Source organism: Schistocerca serialis, chromosome 7 (assembly GCF_023864345.2).
Source record: "Schistocerca serialis cubense isolate TAMUIC-IGC-003099 chromosome 7, iqSchSeri2.2, whole genome shotgun sequence".
Taxonomy (NCBI): domain Eukaryota; kingdom Metazoa; phylum Arthropoda; class Insecta; order Orthoptera; family Acrididae; genus Schistocerca; species Schistocerca serialis.
The window spans coordinates 516,068,810-516,088,219 of NC_064644.1; the positions used below are offsets into that span (position 1 = coordinate 516,068,810).

The following is a 19,410-nucleotide window of genomic DNA, read 5'->3' on the forward strand; positions in this document are numbered from 1 at the left end:
TCGTTGAGTACACCATCGCAGGCGCTCCTGTCTGTGATGCAGCGTCATGGGTAACCGCAGCCTTGGTCTCCGAGCTGATAGTCCATGCTGCTGCAAACGTCGTCGAACTGTTCGTGCAGATGGTTATTGTCTTGCAAACGTCCCCATCTGCTGACTCAGGCATCGAGACGTGGCTGCACTATCCGTTACAGCCAAGCGGATAAGATGCCGGTCATCTCGACTGCTAGTGATACGAGGCCTTTGGGATCCAGCACAGCGTTCCGTATTATCATCCTGAACCCACCGCTTCCATATTCTGCTAACAGTCATTGGATCTCAACCAACGCGAGAGGCAATGTCGCGATACGATAAGCCGCAATCGCGATAGGCTACAATGCGACCTTTATCAAAGTCGGAAACGTGGTGGTACGCATGTCTCCTCCTTACACGAGGCATCACAACAACGTTTCACCAGACAACGCTGTTCAACTGCTGTTTGTGTATGAGAAATCGGTTAGAAAATTTCCTCATGTCAGCACGTTGTAGGTGTCGCCACCGGCGCCAACCTTGTGTGAATGCTCTGAAAAGGTAATTATGTGCTTATCACAGCATCTTCTTCCTGTCGGTTAAATTTCGCGTCTGTAGCACGTCATCTTCGTGGTGTAGCAATTTTAATGGCCAGAAGTGTATTTTTTTTACATCAATGTATGTGTCTGAAAATTGTCATTATGAAAAAGAATGAAAGGTTTTCGAGTTTCCAAACTTTATCAACAGCTTAAGAGTATCTTACATCCCACGCTGTATCGTTTCTTGATGAAAAGTCAATTGCAGTTTCATACTGACTGCTATAAATGTTGCTCTTCGTGATGATATTGATTCTGCATGTGTCACCATGTTGGATCTAGCACGTGTTTCTTCGACACTCGACTCTGTAAAATGTGTCACAGCATCGCAAAGACTTGGACACATGCTCGTATAATTATCGATCAGAATATTACGACAGTCTAGGGAACACTATTTAACCGAAAAAAAAAATTATATTCCAGAAACGCACAAGGCTGCTCGCTGTAAATCGGGATACTGTACGTGAGGGAATTCTAGTAGTACATGAGTAATCCTAATTGAGCTTCTGCGGTGGTTCATAATAATAAAAAGCATCGCTACGTGTTATATGTTAATAATGATGATAATACAGCTAGACTGAAGGGTTTCCACCAGCTTCAAAGACATGTATATCGCTTACGTTACTAGCCTATGTTTCTCACGGTGACCAGCGTATTGAGGTGTTGCGGGGAGACTTCAGAAATTGAGTTAACCATGTCTTCCTACGCTAATTGCGCAGCAAGAATGACGCGTAGTTAAAAGGTAGCACATGTTCCTGGTTTCTTGCAGACACAGTTCTGCTGCGCTAAGAATTTTGCGCTCGAGCATCTGAATTATTTTGCTAATCATATGCCCCTGTGCTGTTACATCAATTCTGATTTATAGCTAAAGAAAAACTGTCTTCCTTCATTTTACAGGTGGGCAGAGCAATGACATTGGTTACGTTTCAGTCCGTGATGAGGAGGTCTTGCTTAGGCCCTGCCACCTGAGCGCTTCTGACGAAAACTGTTACGAGGTCTACGAATCGATAACCTCAGTTCTGCATGGAGGCAGGGCCAGTGACTGCTTTCATTTGAATATCACCAGCAACTCTACATCCGGCATGGTGATGTACTGCACCTGTTACTGTGACAGTCACCTCTACGGCGGTCCTGTACAGTACAACCAGTCGTGGCCCATAGAGTACGACGTGTACGACCACTACTCGTATGTTACTAAACAGGAAGACAACGTCGGCATTGCCGAGAGGTACTGGTTGTTCTCTGATGGCACCTACATCTACGTTCCGCCGTACGTCCCGCTTTTTATCGATCAAAATACAAACGAGTCAGAGGATTCGCTGTGCCTAATCGCGGAGAACAAACCTCCTTATCCCGTGGACCGGAAGGACATGGTAATGGAGCTGTACGTGTGTGATTTTGACGATGCCCAAGAAGCCCACGAGGATGCTGTGGAAAACTTCCTAGGTAAGCCTTCAGGCATCCCAGACGAGCGAATGGTCACGTACCCCATTTGGTCGACTTGGGCGCGGTACAAGAGGGACATTGATGAGGCGACAGTGAGGGAGTTTGCGTCAGAGATACTCTCCCACGGTTTCAACAACAGCCAGATAGAGATCGACGACATGTGGGAGATATGTTACGGTAGTCTGACATTCGACTCTGAAAAATTCCCAAACATCACGGATCTCGTCGACGACCTACACGCGCTGGGATTCCGGGTCACGCTTTGGGTGCATCCGTTTGTGAACTTGGACTGCGAACCTTACCACACCGAGGCTCTCGACAGTGGTTACTTCGTGAATAACACTGATGGCTACACCAACACGACCTGGTGGAATGGAGAAGCTGGTATCATCGACTTCACCAATCCCGAAGCAGCGGCCTGGTGGGCGGGACGCCTACGGGTGAGTATGAGTTTGAAGTCTTTGCCAGAATATTTTTTGACAATATTGTGCTGCAGTGCCCCTGGAAACAGAACTAGTTAACTGTAGAGTATTTCAGCTTAATCATCAATACAATTTTTTATAGTAGGAAGTGAGAGTAACTCGTGGTGTCCCGTAAGAGAAAGAAGCTAATGCGGATAAAACAATATGCCTGTAATTACACCACATGCTGACGACACGTGGTCGTTGTAGAAAATAACGCACTTAGATGTGATCTCATATTTGAACATATCCCCTGAATTTTGTTTTGGTGATCTCATATCGTCTCATACATCGAAATTACTTCATATGGTCTCATACATCGAAATCAGTCATGCACTTTCATTCTTTCCACCAGTGTAGAGAGATCATCTGGTACATAACGTTGATATTCGGTTCTACATCAAGTAACTCATCGGCTTTCGTGCTGTATCTGACAGCTTAGCCTGCTCGATAATACTTAATACGTTATTTTCTCCTTTCATGCTAACTTGGCTGCGATCTTTTCTGGGGCAATGACAGTAAGCAGTTCAGTGGAGGAACGCTAAAAACAATAAAGTTGTACAGAGAAAACATGTTTAAGAAATGTAACCGTGAAGAAATTGAAGATAACGGAGAAATGTTTCTATTTGTTTAAAAACGTATAGGGAAAGAAAGATATAAAGCGACATGTCAATCACAGATGGCATAAATAAAGTGAACGCATACAATGGAAAAAAGTGCAGAACATAAAAAGAAAGTGATCGCTAAGGCATATTCTGCATTTAGAAAAGTCACAATAACTCTCGGAAAACTTAGAACACACACGTCAACAAATATTCCACTACCCAAAGTGGAAGAGGGAACAGATATGTGGAAGGAGTGTATTGAGGATCACTACAAAAGGAAGACTAAGTAGATATCAATTTAGAGGACAGTGGGAGTCAGAGTTAGTAAAAAATTTTGGAAGGGCTGCAGTCTAGGAAGGCGAAAGAGCTCGATAAGATTCGGGCAGAATTCCTAAAATCGTCATGGATGTTACAACCAAACGATTGTTTAGGTCAGTGTGTAATATCTGTGAAAGTGCTGAGATTTTCGATGAGTATTATCAGCACAACGCCGAAGTAGGAAGGGCACATATGGAAAAGAGTATCTCGTCTTCTTTTACATATGAATTCCAATTTTGCAACCTGCTTACATTCAGGTAAGTTGAAAGCAACTAACTGTTTCTTGGGAAATGTTCTGTCATTAGACACAACTTTGATGTGGCATGGACTCAAAAAGTATTGGAAGTATCCTGCAGAAATATTAAGCCATGTTGCCTCTAGAGTCGTCCATAATTGCGAAAGTGTTGCTGGTGCAGGAGTTTGTGAATGAACTGACCTCTCAATTATGTCCCATAAATTTTCGATGCGATTCATGTCGCGCGATCTGGGTGGCCAAATCCTTCGCCCGAATTGTCCAGAATGTTCTTTAAAGTAATCCACAAATGCTGAAAATGAAGAGTAGTCGAGCATAACAATTTCCAGTCAATGATCTATTCAGTTGGATCAGAGGACCCAGTGCATTCCATACAAACACAGACCTCACTATTATGGAGCCTCCAACAGCTTGCCTCGTTGATCTGGGTCCGTGTCTTCGTCGAGTCTGAACCACACTCGAAACCTAGCATCAACTCTTACCAACTGAAATCTGGACTGACCAGGCCACCGTTTTCCAGCCATCTAGCGTCCAACCGAGAAGATGACGAGTCCAGGGAAGGCACTGCAATCAATCTCGTGCTGTTTGCAAAGGATCTCGTGTCGGACATCTACTGCCAAGCCCATCAACGCCAAATTTCGCCGCGCTATCCTACCAATGTGTTCCTTGTACGTCCCACATTGGTTCTGCAGCTATGTCACGTAGTCTTGCTTGCCTTTTAGCACTGACAACTGTACACAAAGACCGGTGCTCTCGGTAGTTAAATGAAGGCCGTCGGCCACTGCGTTGTCTGTGATGAGAGGTATATTCTCGGTACACTCTTGACACTGTGGATCTCGGAATAGTGAATTCCCTACCGATTTCTGAAATGGAATTACCCACGCGTCTAACTCCAACTATCATTCCACGTTCGAATTCTGTTAAATCCCGTCGTGGTGCCATAATCACGTTGGAATCCTTTTCACATGACTCCCTGAGTACAAAAGACAGCTCTGCCACGCACCGCCCTTTTATACATTGCGTACGCGATACTACTGCCATCTTAGTAAGTGCATATCGCTGTCCCATAACTTTTGTCTCCTCGGTGTACAAAATTAATAATGTGTAGTCTATAAAACAAGCAAAAATTTATGTTGTCATGAGTGTTAAGTAAGTCAAGCGGAGATGTATTCTATATCTCTCGCATTTACGGTAAATAAAAGCTAACCTAAAGTAAGGGTGAAAATGAAACTAAGCAGCGTCGTAAGATGTAATATGGAGTAATAGCTTTACTGTATGAAAGTACTTTATCTTAATAAATTGATTTGTCATATTTCTTCAAAATTTAGGTTTCCATTTTCTCAGAAAGTCATTTTTGGACGTAAAACACTTTAGGCACTTAAAATGGAATTATTAGCAGACGTAGATGTTGGTATATATAAATGTAGGAGTGCATTTCTGTGTTCGTTCTACTTGTCCAAGTCGTTTAGCATTGCCTCGCTATCGCGTAGCGAGTGTACTTCCATGTAGCCAGCGGCCTCGTCAGCGGATAACCTGATAACCCTGCTAACTCTATCTGACAACCTGCCTGTGCGCGTTGCAAACATTAATAATGTTTTTACGCTTCCTTGGGCCACACTCGATAGCAATTTTATCCGTACTGAATATTTGCCGTCTACTATAACACAATGAGGTATCTCAAAAAGAAAACCCCCTGTATGCCAAACATCATGGATTCCGAAAAAAATCGGTCCAGCGAAACAAAACTCGCGCAGTCCTCACTTGACATTCTGAAAGCTATGGATCCAGGCGGCTGGTTTGATGCGGCAGGTACCGAGTACCGAAAAAATTTGACTAGGTGAGACATGTAAATTTATTATCGAAAGTAGACACTTAGGGGTATCAAGCAAAATTAGCGACTAGATTGAGGATTTAAACTACTGACCATTAAAATTGCTACACCAAGAACAAATGCAGATGATAAACGGGTATTCATTGGACAAATATATTATAGAGAACTGACATGTTATTACATTTTCACGCAGTTTGGGTGCACAGATCCTGAGAAATCAGTACCCAGAACAACCACCTCTGGCTGTAATAACGGCCTTGATACGCCTGGGCATTGAGTCAAACAGAGCATGGATGGCGTGTACAGGTAGAGCTGCCCATGCAGATTCAACACGATAGCCCCAGTTGCTCGGCCACCATTGACCAGACGTTTCCAGTTGGTGAGAGATCTGGAGAATGTGCTGGCCTGGGCAGCAGTCGAACATTATCTGTATCCAGAAAGGCCCGTACAGGACCTGCAACATGCGGTTGTGCATTATCCTGCTGAAATGTAGGGTTTCGCAGGGATCTAATGAAGGGTAGAGCCACGGATCGTAACACATCTGAAATGTAAGATCCACAGTTCAAAATGCCGTCAATGCGAACAAGGGGTGACCGAGACTTGTAACCAATGGCACCCCATAACATCACGCCGGGTGATACGGCAGTATGGCGATGACGAATACACGCTTCCAATGTACGTTCAACGTGATGTCGCCAAACACGGATGCGACCATCATGATGCTGTAACCAGAACCTGGATTCATCCGAAAAAATGACGTTTTGCCATTCGTGCACCCAGGTTCGTCGTTGAGTACACCATCGCAGGCGCTCCTGTCTGTGATGCAGCGTCAAGGGTAACCGCAGCCATGGTCTCCGAGCTGATAATCCATGCTGCTGCAAACGTCGTCGAATTGTTCGTGCAGATGGTTGTTGTCTTGCATCTGTTCACTCAGGGATTGAGACGTAGCTGTACGATCCGTTACAGCCATGCGGATAAGATGCCTGTCATCTCGACTGCTAGTAATACGAGGCCATTCGGATCCAGCACGGCGTTCCGTATTACCCTTTTGAACCCGCTGATTTCATATTCTGCTAACAGTCATTGGATCTAGACCAACGCGAGCAGCAATGTCGCGATACGATAAACCGCAATCATGATAGGCTACAATCCGACTTTTATCAAACTCGCAAACGTGATGGTACGCATTTCTCCACCTTACACGAGGCATCACAACAACGTTTCATCAGGCAACGCCGGTCAAGTTCTGTTTGTGTATGAGAAATCGGTTGGAAACTTCTCTCATGTCAGCACGTTGTAGGTGCCGCCACCGGCGCCAGCCTTGTGTGAATGCTCTGAAAAGCTAATGATTTGCATATCACAGCATCTTCTTCTTGTCGGTTGAATTTCGCGTCTGTAGCACGTCATCTTTGTGGTGTAGCAATTTTAATGGCCGGTAGTGTACTTGCATGGAGGACACACCTTGTTATCCTGGATGCAGAGTCATAGACAAATTTGTCTTGGATGGAGAGTCATCCACAAATGTAGAAGTAATTTCAGGCGTGTCAAAGGGAACTGTAATGGGACCCCTACTGTTCGTGTTGTATATTAATGACATTACGACAATATCAGAAGTAATCTCAGCTTTTTCCCGGATGATCAGTAGTGGAAAAATTGGCAACGTGCTTTAAATATACAGATATTTAAAATTATGTCCTTCAGAAAACGAAAACTGCCTAGTAAACCATGCCTGCAATATCATGCATTCACAATTAGAATCCATCAAGCCGAGGAAATATCTGGGTGTAACAGTTTGCGTGGATGTTAATTGAAAGAAACACAGGGATCTAGTCGTACGCAAAACAGATGACTCACTTCGGCTCATTAATGGCGGGATAGTAGGTAAGTGGATTTAATCGACATAAGAGATCGCTTATAAATCATATGGGTGTCCCATTTCAGAATATTCCTCGAGTGTGTGGGAGCCGTACCATATAGGATTAACAGGTTACGCTGAACGTGTACAAAGAAGGGTACCAGGATGGCCACTGGTTTGTTCGACTCACGGAAGAGCGTTACGCAAATGGAAAAATCAAATTGGCAGATTCTTGAAGAGTGACGCAAGTTATCCCGTGAAAGCCTACTTACAAAATTTGACAAACCTGTTTCAAGTGAATGATCTAGAGACATTCTTTAGTCTCCTACGATTTGCACCAGTACGGATCTTAGAGACAAGTACAGACTAACTACAGTATTTAAACCATCTTTACTCTTTCAGTACACGACTAGAACGCAAGAAACCCCAACATGCTATGCACCGCTTGTCATGTAGATCGCAGTGGTATATATGGACTGTGTGTATAAATTTAGACGTAGATGTACTCGACTCCGTCCGTCAAAAAATCTAAAAATTCTTAGAATGAATCATATACTTGTAAAGATACAGAGTATAATTGTCTCTTTGTTATTAGTAGAGAATGTTGCGAAGTTTGCGATGCCTTTTGGAAATCGTGGAAGACAGAATCTACCTGTTCACCTGCGTGCACTATTTGGGAGGTATCGTGTGTTAATAAAGCAGCCAGGCCTTCCCTGAACCCGTACACTTTCTTCCAGGGAAAAGTCTTTTACGAGAGCGATATAACGTTGGAGCATAAAATAAACTCTATTATCCTGCAACAGGAGGATGTTATCGAAATTCATCAGTAATTCTGAGAATCCGATCTTTTCGTATCACTCGTAAGACTTTTAGATAATATGAACTAGGAAAGGAGCTAACTGAGCTGTATATTCGTTGTAAAACCTAACAAGAGTCGCAACTTGGCTGATGCATTGCTTGCTTTAAGTAATCTTCATCGTTTTTCAATGACAACGTGCTTCTTTTTTACTGTGTGCAGTGGTCTTACATTGATATGATACCATCCTCTTGATGAATAAATTTTCAAATGCGGAATTTAATATTCAGTTTACTGTTTAATGCCTTAAGTTTCAACATTTGGCTGGCCCACGAGAAATTTGATGGAAGGTTTGTAATAGTTTATTGCTTGAACAAAGACCCAAGCCTTCCTAGGGTTTGTGATAGACCTTTCACCAGAATCTGTGAAAATTATTGTAGACTTCATGCATGATCCAACGTATGGATGCAATTGAATTTTCTCTATCAGTTACCCTGAACTCTCTTTGGTAGCGAGAGCTTAGCAATCTGTTTTCCACAAAGTTCGCCGATATTTACTGTTAAATCAAAGTGAGTCTTTATCGTCTTCTATTATTTTACTTGGGACTTAAAAACACAACTGTTCTGTGTTTGCAGGACGTGTACTAAGTGCTCTGCACAAGTAAACTATCAAAATTTTACTGACGAAAAAATTCTTTTCGTACGAGTGACACGCCCTGCTGTAGCAGGGAAAAGAAGGGAACCAGCAGAAAAATGCTCCCTTTGGAGCATAACCAATGCGAATATGTTCCTGTTTATTCAAAAGATTTCTACTGAAAAGTCGGGTACGAGCTACTTCATTCTACTTTCTGCAGCATCACTAAAAATTTTTCCGAAAAATTTTGGTATGCTAACATATATGAGCTTTTTTATACGAAGAGAGAAGGAGATAGTGACAGTGGTAAAGAGACGGAAAGGTAATAAATACTGGAAGACAATAGTCAGTGATTCTGGTATAGAAAGACCTAAGGACAAAGTGGCAGTGTGAGAGAAAGAGAGGGATGCAGTGGCACTGGAACATAGTTGACAGTGACAAAACAGTGCTAAGAAAAGAGTAAAAGAGATAGTGCCAGTGGAAGATGAAGAAAGAGGGGGAGAATGTGGAAGTGGGTGAAAGATAGTGATTGTGAGAGACGATCTGTGACAGTAACAACGAGGAAGAGGGATATAGTGACAGTGAGAAGAGACAGCAGCAGCGGGAAGGAATGAAACAGTAACAGTAAGAGAGAGCAAGAGGGAGAGGGTGACAGTGAGAAGAAACTGTATGAGTAGGACAAAAAGAAGGAGACTGTGATTGAGAGGTAAGAGACGGTGAGTGTTAAGAGTGGCCCAAAGAGTTTATGACAATGATTTGGGCTGAATGAGTGAGAGAGAATGGGGAGTGGACAAGTATGAGCGACTCATAGTGATGGTTCAAAATTGGTTCAAATGGCTCTGAGCACTATGGGACTTAACTTCTGTGGTCATCAGTCCCCTAGAACTTAGAACTACTTAAACCTAACTAACCTAAGGACATCACACACATCCATGCCCGAGGCAGGATTCGAACCTGCGACCGTAGCAGTCACGCGGTTCCGGACTGCGCGCCTAGAACCACTAGACCACCGCGGCCGGCCATAGCGGTGGACTAGTGGGTTTGAGCGAGGTACAGTCTGGAGAGCTTGTGGGAGCAGGTTGCTCTTTCATATAGTGTTTTAGTGCGTTAGTGTTTTGACATCGATAAGGTTGGCTTCAGAGCTATATGTTCTGTGATATCACAAGAGACAAAAGAAGATTGTATTGTTTTTGAGAGTTGTAAAATGTATCATTGCCTAAGCAACACGCCGATTCACGTCTTATAAAATGTTATAATAAAATAAGTTGTAAGTTCTTATTTTTGTGTGTGTTTACCTATGTTAGATACCACCGACAAATTGGTGACCCCGACGTGATCTGTGAAAGAAAGGAAAAAGAAAGAAAGAAAGACACACTGCAACGTAATTATTGGCGAATTATCCAACGCGGAATCTGCTGAAATTCGACGCAGACGGTGTTCAATAAAATACTCAGAATGCAATCAGGAAGTGGATTTGACGGGGACAATCCTGTGAGTACTCCGGAAATCAATAAGGTAACCGTAAACCTTCCTCCCTTTTGGGTAGAAAAGCCCGATATTTGGTTTTGCCAAGCCGAGGTTCAGTTTACAATCGCTGCCATAGCAACGGAAGCAACTGTTCAATTATCTGCTGGCCCAGCTTGAACAGAAATATGTCGAAAACATCTTGGATCTGGTAACCAGTGATGAAAATAATAAATATTCACTGGCAAAAGAACGACTCTTAACAATTTTCAAGGAAAGTGAAGAGCGTAAAATAAAAATATAATAAAAAATAAAAAATAAAAAACTGTTGAGTGGGTTGGTACTTGGCGATATGAAACCTAGCCAGTTATTACGAAACATGCGAAACTACGCTGGTACCAACTTATCGGAGAATGCTTTAAAAACATTGTGTCTCGATGAACTTCCTAGAAATAGTCGGTGTATATTAGTGATATCGGAAGAAACGACGGACAAGATCGCGCAGATGGCGTATCGTTTACTGGAGATGTAATATGTCGAGGAGCTTCAAATTACCTCATCCCAATCAGTTCCGTCCACAGCCTTATCAGATCTTCTTGTAAACATTAAAGACATAGAAAATAAAGACGCTCCGAGAATCAAATAGATCCAGGTCGCACAGCAGAAGTAGAAACAGAACACAGTTTAAAAAAATGGTAAATATTGTTATCACTTCAAATTTGGCTCACGGTGTAAACCTGAAAAGTGTGTACATAATTGCCAATGGAAAAATAAGGAAAACAAGGAAGGGTAGAGGCAAAAGCGGCTGAATGTTACACCCTAGTTCCTACAGTAAGCTGCCAATATCGATTATTTATTAAAGACAGAACTTGTTGATGATCTTATCTGGTAGATAGCGGTGCAGTATTGTCTGTTATACCAGTTGCAAAAACTAATTGGTTTGAACCCTCTGACTTTAGGCTCTATGTTGCAAATGGTTCTGAAATAAAAACTTTCGGGTTAAAACTGTTAACCATTGATGTAGGTCTTAAACGTAAGTTTGAATGGCCATTTATAGTAGCAGATGTATCAAAAGAAATATTGGGAGCCGATTTTCTTCATCATTCTGGTTTATTCATAGATATGAAAAATAAAAAGCTTATAGATAACATTACTAAGTTAAAAATTTCGACAGAGATAACCGCTGTGTATGCTAACGATTCAGTAAGCTCACTCTACGCAAAATGTCAGTATTCAAAGCTGTTAGAGAAATTTCCCGAGATAACAAAACCATCTATAATACCAAAGGTGTTAAAGCATAAAGTACAGCATTGTATCACTACTTCTAGTGGTGCATCGGTGTATAGTAAAGTTCGTAGGTTGGACCCACATAAATTGCAAATAGCGAAGAAAGTATTTCAGTTTCTTCTGAATAATGATATTATATGTCCATCACAATCACAATGGGCTAGGCCACTTTACCTTGTTATGAAGTCCAATGGTCAGTGGCGAGTTTGTGGAGATTACCGTAGTCTTAATGACAGGACTTTCCCAGGCCGGCATCCAGTCCCTCGAGTGGATGAAAATTTGATGCTTGAGAATAAGAAGATATTCTCCAATATTGACCTACTAAAAGCGTATTATCAAATTCCTTTATCCGAAGAAGACAAACTTAAATCAGCGGTTATTACTCCTCTTGGTCTGTATGAATTTAATTATATGCCCTTCGGACTTCGAAATGCATCTAGCACACGTCAGAGGTTTATACACGAAGTTGTGGGAGCTGGATTTCTGCTTTCCCTATCTGGATGATATTTTAATAGCATCAGAATCTCCTGAACAACATATTCAGCATCTAAATTTACTCTTTAAGCAATTGAATCAGTATGGTCTAGTAATAAATGTTGCAAAATCCGTACTTGAAGTGCAAGAACTCACATTCTTGGGACAATTAATCACACCCTCAGGAACTAAGCCGGATCCAGGAAAAGTGTCTGCGCTAATGAAGTACAAGCGACCTGAAACTGTTCGCGAACTTCGAAAATTTTTAGGAAGCATCAATTTTTATCGTAAATATTTAGAACATGATGCAGAAAACCAAGCCTTGTTGAATAATTGCCTAAAAGGAACAACTAAAGATAACCGAAGACATCTTGACTGGACAGAAGAGGCAACTGCTCAGTTCCAAAAATGTAAAGAAGATCTCGCAAATGCAACACTTTTAACATTTCCGGGTTTGCACAGCCAACTCGCATTATTTTTGGATGCATCCGATTTTGCAGATAGTGCTGTGATGAAACAGTGGCAAGATGTAAAATGGAAACATATTGGATTCTTTTCAAGAAAGTTCACGATGGCACAGAAGAAGTATTCCACATATGACAGAGAACTACATAGTATATATATGTCAAGTATTTCAAATATCTGTTAGAAGGTAGAGACTTTTATATTTATACTGATCATGCCCCTCTAACATATGCATTCAAGCAGAAGAATGAGAAAGCAACGCCAATCCAATTACGTTATCTCCAATATATTTCATAGTTTACAACAGATTTGCGACATATTTCTGGTAGAGAAAATGTTGTGGCTGATAGCTTTCCAAGGCTTGAATAATTGGTTCCAATTAACTATGAAGAGATAGCCCACGCACAAGAAAAGGACTAAGAGCTTCATCAATTGCAATCTGGCAGTAATACTTCGCTTGAATTAAAATACTATTCGATGCAGATAGGTAAGGAATTGTGGTGTGAAGTCTCGATAAAAAGTATTCGACCTTATATTTCTGAATAATTCCGTTATGCTATTTTTCAACATTATAATAATTTGGCTCATCCAGGTGTCAAGACAACTGTAAAAATGATTGCATTAAGATGAGTCTGGATGAATATGAAAAAGGACATTGCAAATTGCTCACGAGCACGTAAAGCTTCTCAAAAAAACAAGGCATCACTACATGTGCATTCACCAATAGGACACTTTCCCGACACTGATGAACGTTTTAAAGTGATCCATCTGGGTTTGATAGGGCCAATGCCTCCTTCTGATGAATATACGTATTGCTTAACATGCATCGATAGAGTTACGAATTGGACAGAGGTAACACCACTTCAGGATATGCAAGCAGAAGCTGCAGCTCAAGCTTTCTTCAATTGTTGGATTACTAGATTTGGCACACGTTATCAAACAGTAACCGATCGTGGAAGACAATTTAATTCTGAGCTATTTCAAGCACTATCAAAACTATGTGGTGTAATCAAACTGGAACTACTGCATATCAGCCTCAATCCAATGGAATAATTGAAAGATTTCATCGCACACTTAAAGCAGCAATCTCTTCACATTCAACTACATAATGGACTCAAATAATACCTGTAATCCTTCTTGGTCTTCATTGCTCAATCAGAGAAAACACGAATGCTACGATAGCAGAAATGGTTTATGGTTCAGCCATCAGGATACCTGGTGATTTTTTTTCAAAAGGTCGGAACAAAAAGGGATTCAGACTTACCCCAATTTGTTTCATAACTAAAACAATATATGAACCGGCTGAAACCTGTACAATTATCCCACAAATTAAAAGAGACACCATTTGTATATAAGGACATCAACACTTCAACACACGTATTTGTAAGGGCTGACAGAGTTAAAAAGTCGTAGGAACCTCCGTATGAAGGCCCATACAAAGTCGTGGAAAGAACACCAAAACTTTTTGGACTTGAGCCGCGCGGGATTAGTCGAGCGGCCTGAGGCGCTGCAGTCATAGACTGTGCGGCTGATCCCGGCGGAGGTTCGAGTCCTCCCTCGGGCATGAATGTGTGTGTTTGTCCTTAGGATAATTTAAGTTAAGTAGGGTGTAAGCTTAGGGACTGATGACCTTAGCAGTTAAGTCCCATAAGATTTCACACACATTTTTTTTTTGGACTCAGAATTAAAGACCAAGTAAAAAACATTTCCATCGACCGATTGAAACCTGCGTATTTGCTGAACGAAGACGTTAGTTTGCCGGATGATACTCCAATTTCACCACCACCCCAGGACAAACAACCTGAAGATAAAAAAACCACTAACATCAAGATCGCAAGACTAGTGGACGTGGTACAGTGGCTCAAATGGCTCTGAGCACTATGGGACTTAACATCTGAGGTCATTAGTCCCCCAGAACTTAGAACTACTTAAACCTAACTAACCTAAGGACATCACACACATGCATGCCCGAGGCAGGATTCGAATCTGCGACCGTGGTACAGTGAATTGTGACCGTCTTACTGATAAGGGGGTGATGTGGGAGCAGGGTGCTCTTCCATATAGTGTTTTGGTGTGTTAGTGATTGTTTTGACGTCGATAAAAATGGTTCAAATGGCTCTGAGCACTATGGGACTCAACTGCTGAGGTCATTAGTCCCCTAGAACTTAGAACTAGTTAAACCTAACTAACCTAAGGACATCACACACATCCATGCCCGAGGCAGGATTCGAACCTGCGACCGTAGCGGTCTCGCGGTTCCAGACTGCAGCGCCTATAACCGCACTTCCACTTCGGCCGGCGACGTCGATAAAGTTGGCTTCAGAGCTATATGTTGTGTGATATCATAAGAGACGAAAGAAGATTGTATTGTTTTTGAGAGTTATAAAATGTATCATTGCCTTTGCAACACGCCGATTCACGACTTATAAAATGTTATAATAAAGAAGTTTTGTGTTCTTATTTGTGTGTGTGTTTACCTGTGTTAGACACCACCGACAAGACTGTGGCAGTTAGTGGTGTGCTGCATGTTAAAAAGAGAGCGAATATATGCGGAAGCGAAAAGTTTTGAGAAAAATTTTATAGAAGCTGAGGAAGGTAGAATGAGGCAGTTGGTACCCTACTTATAGGTCAGAGTCTTTTAAACAAACAGGAACATATTCACAGTTTTTTGCTTCAGTAGGATTATTTTTCTGCTGGTATTTTGTGCGCAAGTATTATTTTGCCCATCCCGTACGGAGGAGGTGACTAAATTTCAGTGTAATAGCTATCGGACGATTTCGACATGTTATGAAGCACTATTACATAGCCATCTTGGTAATTTCCAAGAATAATTGCCTATCAAAGTCACGGGGTCCAAACGATACATATCGAGCGTGCGATCGTAAATGGATCATGCAACTCTGGTGGCGGGCGTTGTGTTTACGGTGGTCACTACAGCAATAACAAAAGAAAAGCGTTACAAAAATACTTGTAATTGCAAAGGAGACGACTTACCTTACTCGTCGTCGGTGTTGTCGTCATGTTAAAGTCCATTACGGTGGTCTGGATGGATAATTTGGAAGACTGGAACCATGTATTCTTCCTCAAACTCGTTCGTTTTCCGCACTTTCCGCAATGAAATTGTAACGGTATTTCAACATCGAAACTCCTCTTACGAAGTTTTACACACCTCTCACCACCAGAGTCTACACAGTCCCTTCTTTCCTCGTCCGGCAGTATTCCATATTTGCGACAAAAAGTCAAACAATTTTCTACGCTGGATAAACATGGAATTAGATTTTTCCATGTGAGAGAATCCGCCGAAGAAACATCAATGACACCAGACATCCCACTCACTAACGATCTAAATCGTCTGGGTTTCGCTAGCAACTCACAAATAATTCGCGGAGATATGTAATTTAGAGCAACTACTGGAACAGCGGGGAACAGATAGAAATGATGATCACGAATAATTGATCACTACGCCCTCTAGCGGAGTCACATGTTCGACTTACGATCGCACTTTCGATATGTATCGTTTGGACCCCGCGACTTCGATAGACAATCATTCTTGGAAACTACCGCCATCTTTCCTAAATTAGCCACCCTTCAGTTCACAGATTCGTAAAGCTATTTACAATTGCTTGTAGGCACTTCGCAATGAGACAGGCATCGACTCGTTCAAGTTCGACGCTGGCGAGACGAGCTGGCTGCCCCAGCTGCCGGACATCGAGCCCCGGAGGCTGAACCCTGTGCAGTTCTCCGCGGACTACCTGCAGACGGCTTCGCAGTTCGGCTCCATGATAGAGGTGCGCGTCGGACAGCAGAGCCAGTACCTGCCCGCGTTCGTCCGCATGCTCGACAAGGACAGCAGGTGGGGCTTCGACAACGGCCTGGCTTCGCTGGTGACGACGCTGCTGCAGATGAACATGGTGGGCTACCCCTTCGTCCTGCCAGACATGGTGGGCGGCAACGGCTACGGCAGCGACGTCCTCACCAAGGAGCTCTTCATACGCTGGCTGCAGGCCACCGTCTTCATGCCTGCCATTCAGTTCTCCTACGCGCCCTGGGACTTCGACGACGAGGTACGTCACCTGCTGTGTAAGATAAATTTTTCTCTTGTCCTCTTTTACACATTCTTTTCAAACCAGCTAAAAGTAGATCTTGTACAAGCAAAAAAACACAGCGCACTGAGTACCTTAATGAGCTTCAATGTTTTGAGTCTGTTTATTTGTGAGACGCCAAATGTCCGTAGCCGGCCGGAGTGGCCGAGCGGTTCTAGGCGCTACAGTCTGGAACCGGGCGACCGCTACGGTCGCAGGTTCGAATACTGCCTCGGGCATGGATGTGTGTGATGTCCTTAGGTTAGTTAGGTTTAAGTAGTTCTAAATTCTAGGGGACTTATGACCTCAGCAGTTGAGTCTCATAGTGCTCAGAGCCATTTGAACCATTTTTTTTTGTCCGTAAAATTCAGTAAACCTTGTTACGAATGTTAGCGAGCGTACTCAGTGAAACCTGGCGACACTCTAGGACATTATTGGGGAAAAATGCCTAAAAGGCAAATTGTGATTAGAGACCAGTTACTTAAGCTTGTTATTCTACATTCTGTACGTCCACTTGATTTACAGTTTATCCCCTCCGCATCTCATTATCATTGACCCGACTAGCACTTCTACGAATCCCGCTTTGCAAAACAATTTGAGCTTTCATTTTGCACTATTTATGACGGATGTTATTTTAAACTGCGGCAACCGCAGTCTTGCCTACTGCCGCTCAACCACCCTCCACCTTGTGGCACGGTTCTGCTATCACGCCGGCTTGTGTGGCTGAGCGGTTCTAGGCGCTTATGTCTGAAACCTCACGACCGCTACGGTTGCAGGTTCGAATCCTGTCTCGGGCATGGAGGTGTGTAATGTCCTTAGGTTAGTTAGGTTTAAGTAGTTCTAAGTTCTAGGGGACTGATGATCTCAGATGCTAAGTCCCATAGTGCTCAGAACCATCTGAACCATTTCTGCTATCACACTCATTTTAAATACGGACTAGAACTTTTAGCGCACTGTTTGTTTACAACTTGATGTCAACGATGGGGAGTGGCTCTAATGCAGTTACCTTTCGTCGATGACTTGTTACAAACAGTCTTTATCACCTGAGGATGCGTCTTCAAATGACACAATGACTTTTAATAAAAGGTATTCTACAGCCCGTGCGGATCATTTTATTCGAAATTTCTGACGTAGCGTTAATGATGGAGTCTCGAAAACTCATATCTTTGTAAGTCACCTGAAAAAAATAAGTTTGAGTTGACTCCTTGCTTCTGAATGTGTCGTTCGTGTTCGTAGCTATGTGGCAGTCTGCCTTCGACAGTGGTGAGGCGAGCGCATCTTGTTTGTGTCGCCCGTTGTTCTGCTTGCGAGCGAGCGCTCGTTTGTTTACTTCCTCGCAACGGCTTGTCTTCGTGTCCGAATTCATCGTCCTACAGGGCTTTTCCTATCGACAAGCTCCGATTCAATTAATTTTTCCATGGAATCATACCAAAAGCGTATGAAGTTTGTACAGAATGAAGTGCATCTCCCGCCACAAGATCTCGGAATTCCTTTTTCTATTCTTAGTACCACTAAGTATATGAAGCTAACGGACGATGAGCTTTTCGCCGACGTTGTGCGGCGCCATGAGACTGAACTCAAGTTCCGCTACTCTGACGGCCATATAGTGGCTGCCGTGGTTGATCACGCTAATTTTGGTCTCCGAACGTCGAGGAGTTTCCAAACTCCCGTTTGAGGTGGCGTCAGACGTTGTGGAGGACGTCTTTAAACCTTACAGCAACGTCACCAGTCACGTTGCTTAATGGTGGAATTCGTTCGAAACCTACCATATTCTCAGTAGTGTTCGTCAGATACAAACTGGACTAGAGAAACACGTGCCTGTTTATTTGCGTATTGCGAGCTGCAGTGCTATCGCTATGTATGATGGCCAGCCGCGCACTTGTTCAGGTTGCGCCAAGGAAGGCCATGTCCGTTCTGAATGTCTTTGGTTCAGATTCCGATCGGAGACGTCACTCTCCCTGCAGCACCCACCGTGTTACCTCTATCGATCATGTCCGCTGCGAGGCTGCCTGCTGCACCCATTCTGAATCGGTCGGCACCGGTTCCACTCCACTCGACGACACAATGAACGTTTCGCCTGTTATTCATACACTGCCGCCGGAAGTAGTAATGGTTCAAATGGTTCAAATGGCTCTGAGCACTATGCGACTTAACTTCGGAGGTCATCAGTCGCCTAGAACTTAGAACTAATTAAACCTAACCAACCTAAGGACATCACACACATCCATGCCCGAGGCAGGATTCTAACCTGCGACCGGAGCGGTCGCTCGGCTCCAGACTGTAGCGCCTAGAACCGCACGGCCACTCCGGCCGGCCGGAAGTAGTACCGAGGGATAATGGCCCTCAGAGGCCGCAAGACGTCTGTCCCGACCCCATGGTTGTTGATCAAGGAGCTGTACTGACTTCCGCTTTGCTGCCGGTTGGCCGCATGTCGGATGACAGGGAACAACACCTCAAAAAGCAACGGTCACTGAGGAAACGGTAGAGACAGCGCTGTACCACTTCTGATGACTGTCTCCGTAAGAGTGAGCACGCTCCTACTGATGAAGCGCTGTCCTCCGACGCTCTGGCACGGGTCGACGCGATGTCTATCCCCGCCTCCGTCTCCAGTGAGCATCCACCTACGGACGCCGACCTTCCCCCGCCTGCACCTGATGCTCCCTTTCTGCGTGGGGCATGTGTGGATGCGCCTACAGTAGTCATCCAATGAACTGGCCCAGTGAGACTTCTGTCTCCTGGACGGACGATGTCGTTTCTGACGATGGACATTCTGGGGGTGTACATCAGAGTGCAGAGTGGTCGACTCCCTCTTTGTCACATGGTCCTAACAGGGAGCTC

General features: G+C 43.4%; 1 protein-coding gene across 1 annotated transcript in view; it reads left to right on the top strand.

Annotated features, from left to right (window-relative positions):
* The first annotated feature begins 1,684 nt into the window (after window positions 1–1,684).
* Window positions 1,685–19,410, top strand: part of LOC126413184 (myogenesis-regulating glycosidase-like) — a 31,845-nt gene continuing 14,119 nt past the window's right edge. The window contains exons 1-2 of the mRNA XM_050083079.1: window positions 1,685–2,488; window positions 16,120–16,554. Of these exons, the coding sequence (XP_049939036.1) occupies window positions 1,685–2,488; window positions 16,120–16,554 (1,239 nt within the window). The remainder of the gene's footprint in view (window positions 2,489–16,119; window positions 16,555–19,410) is intronic.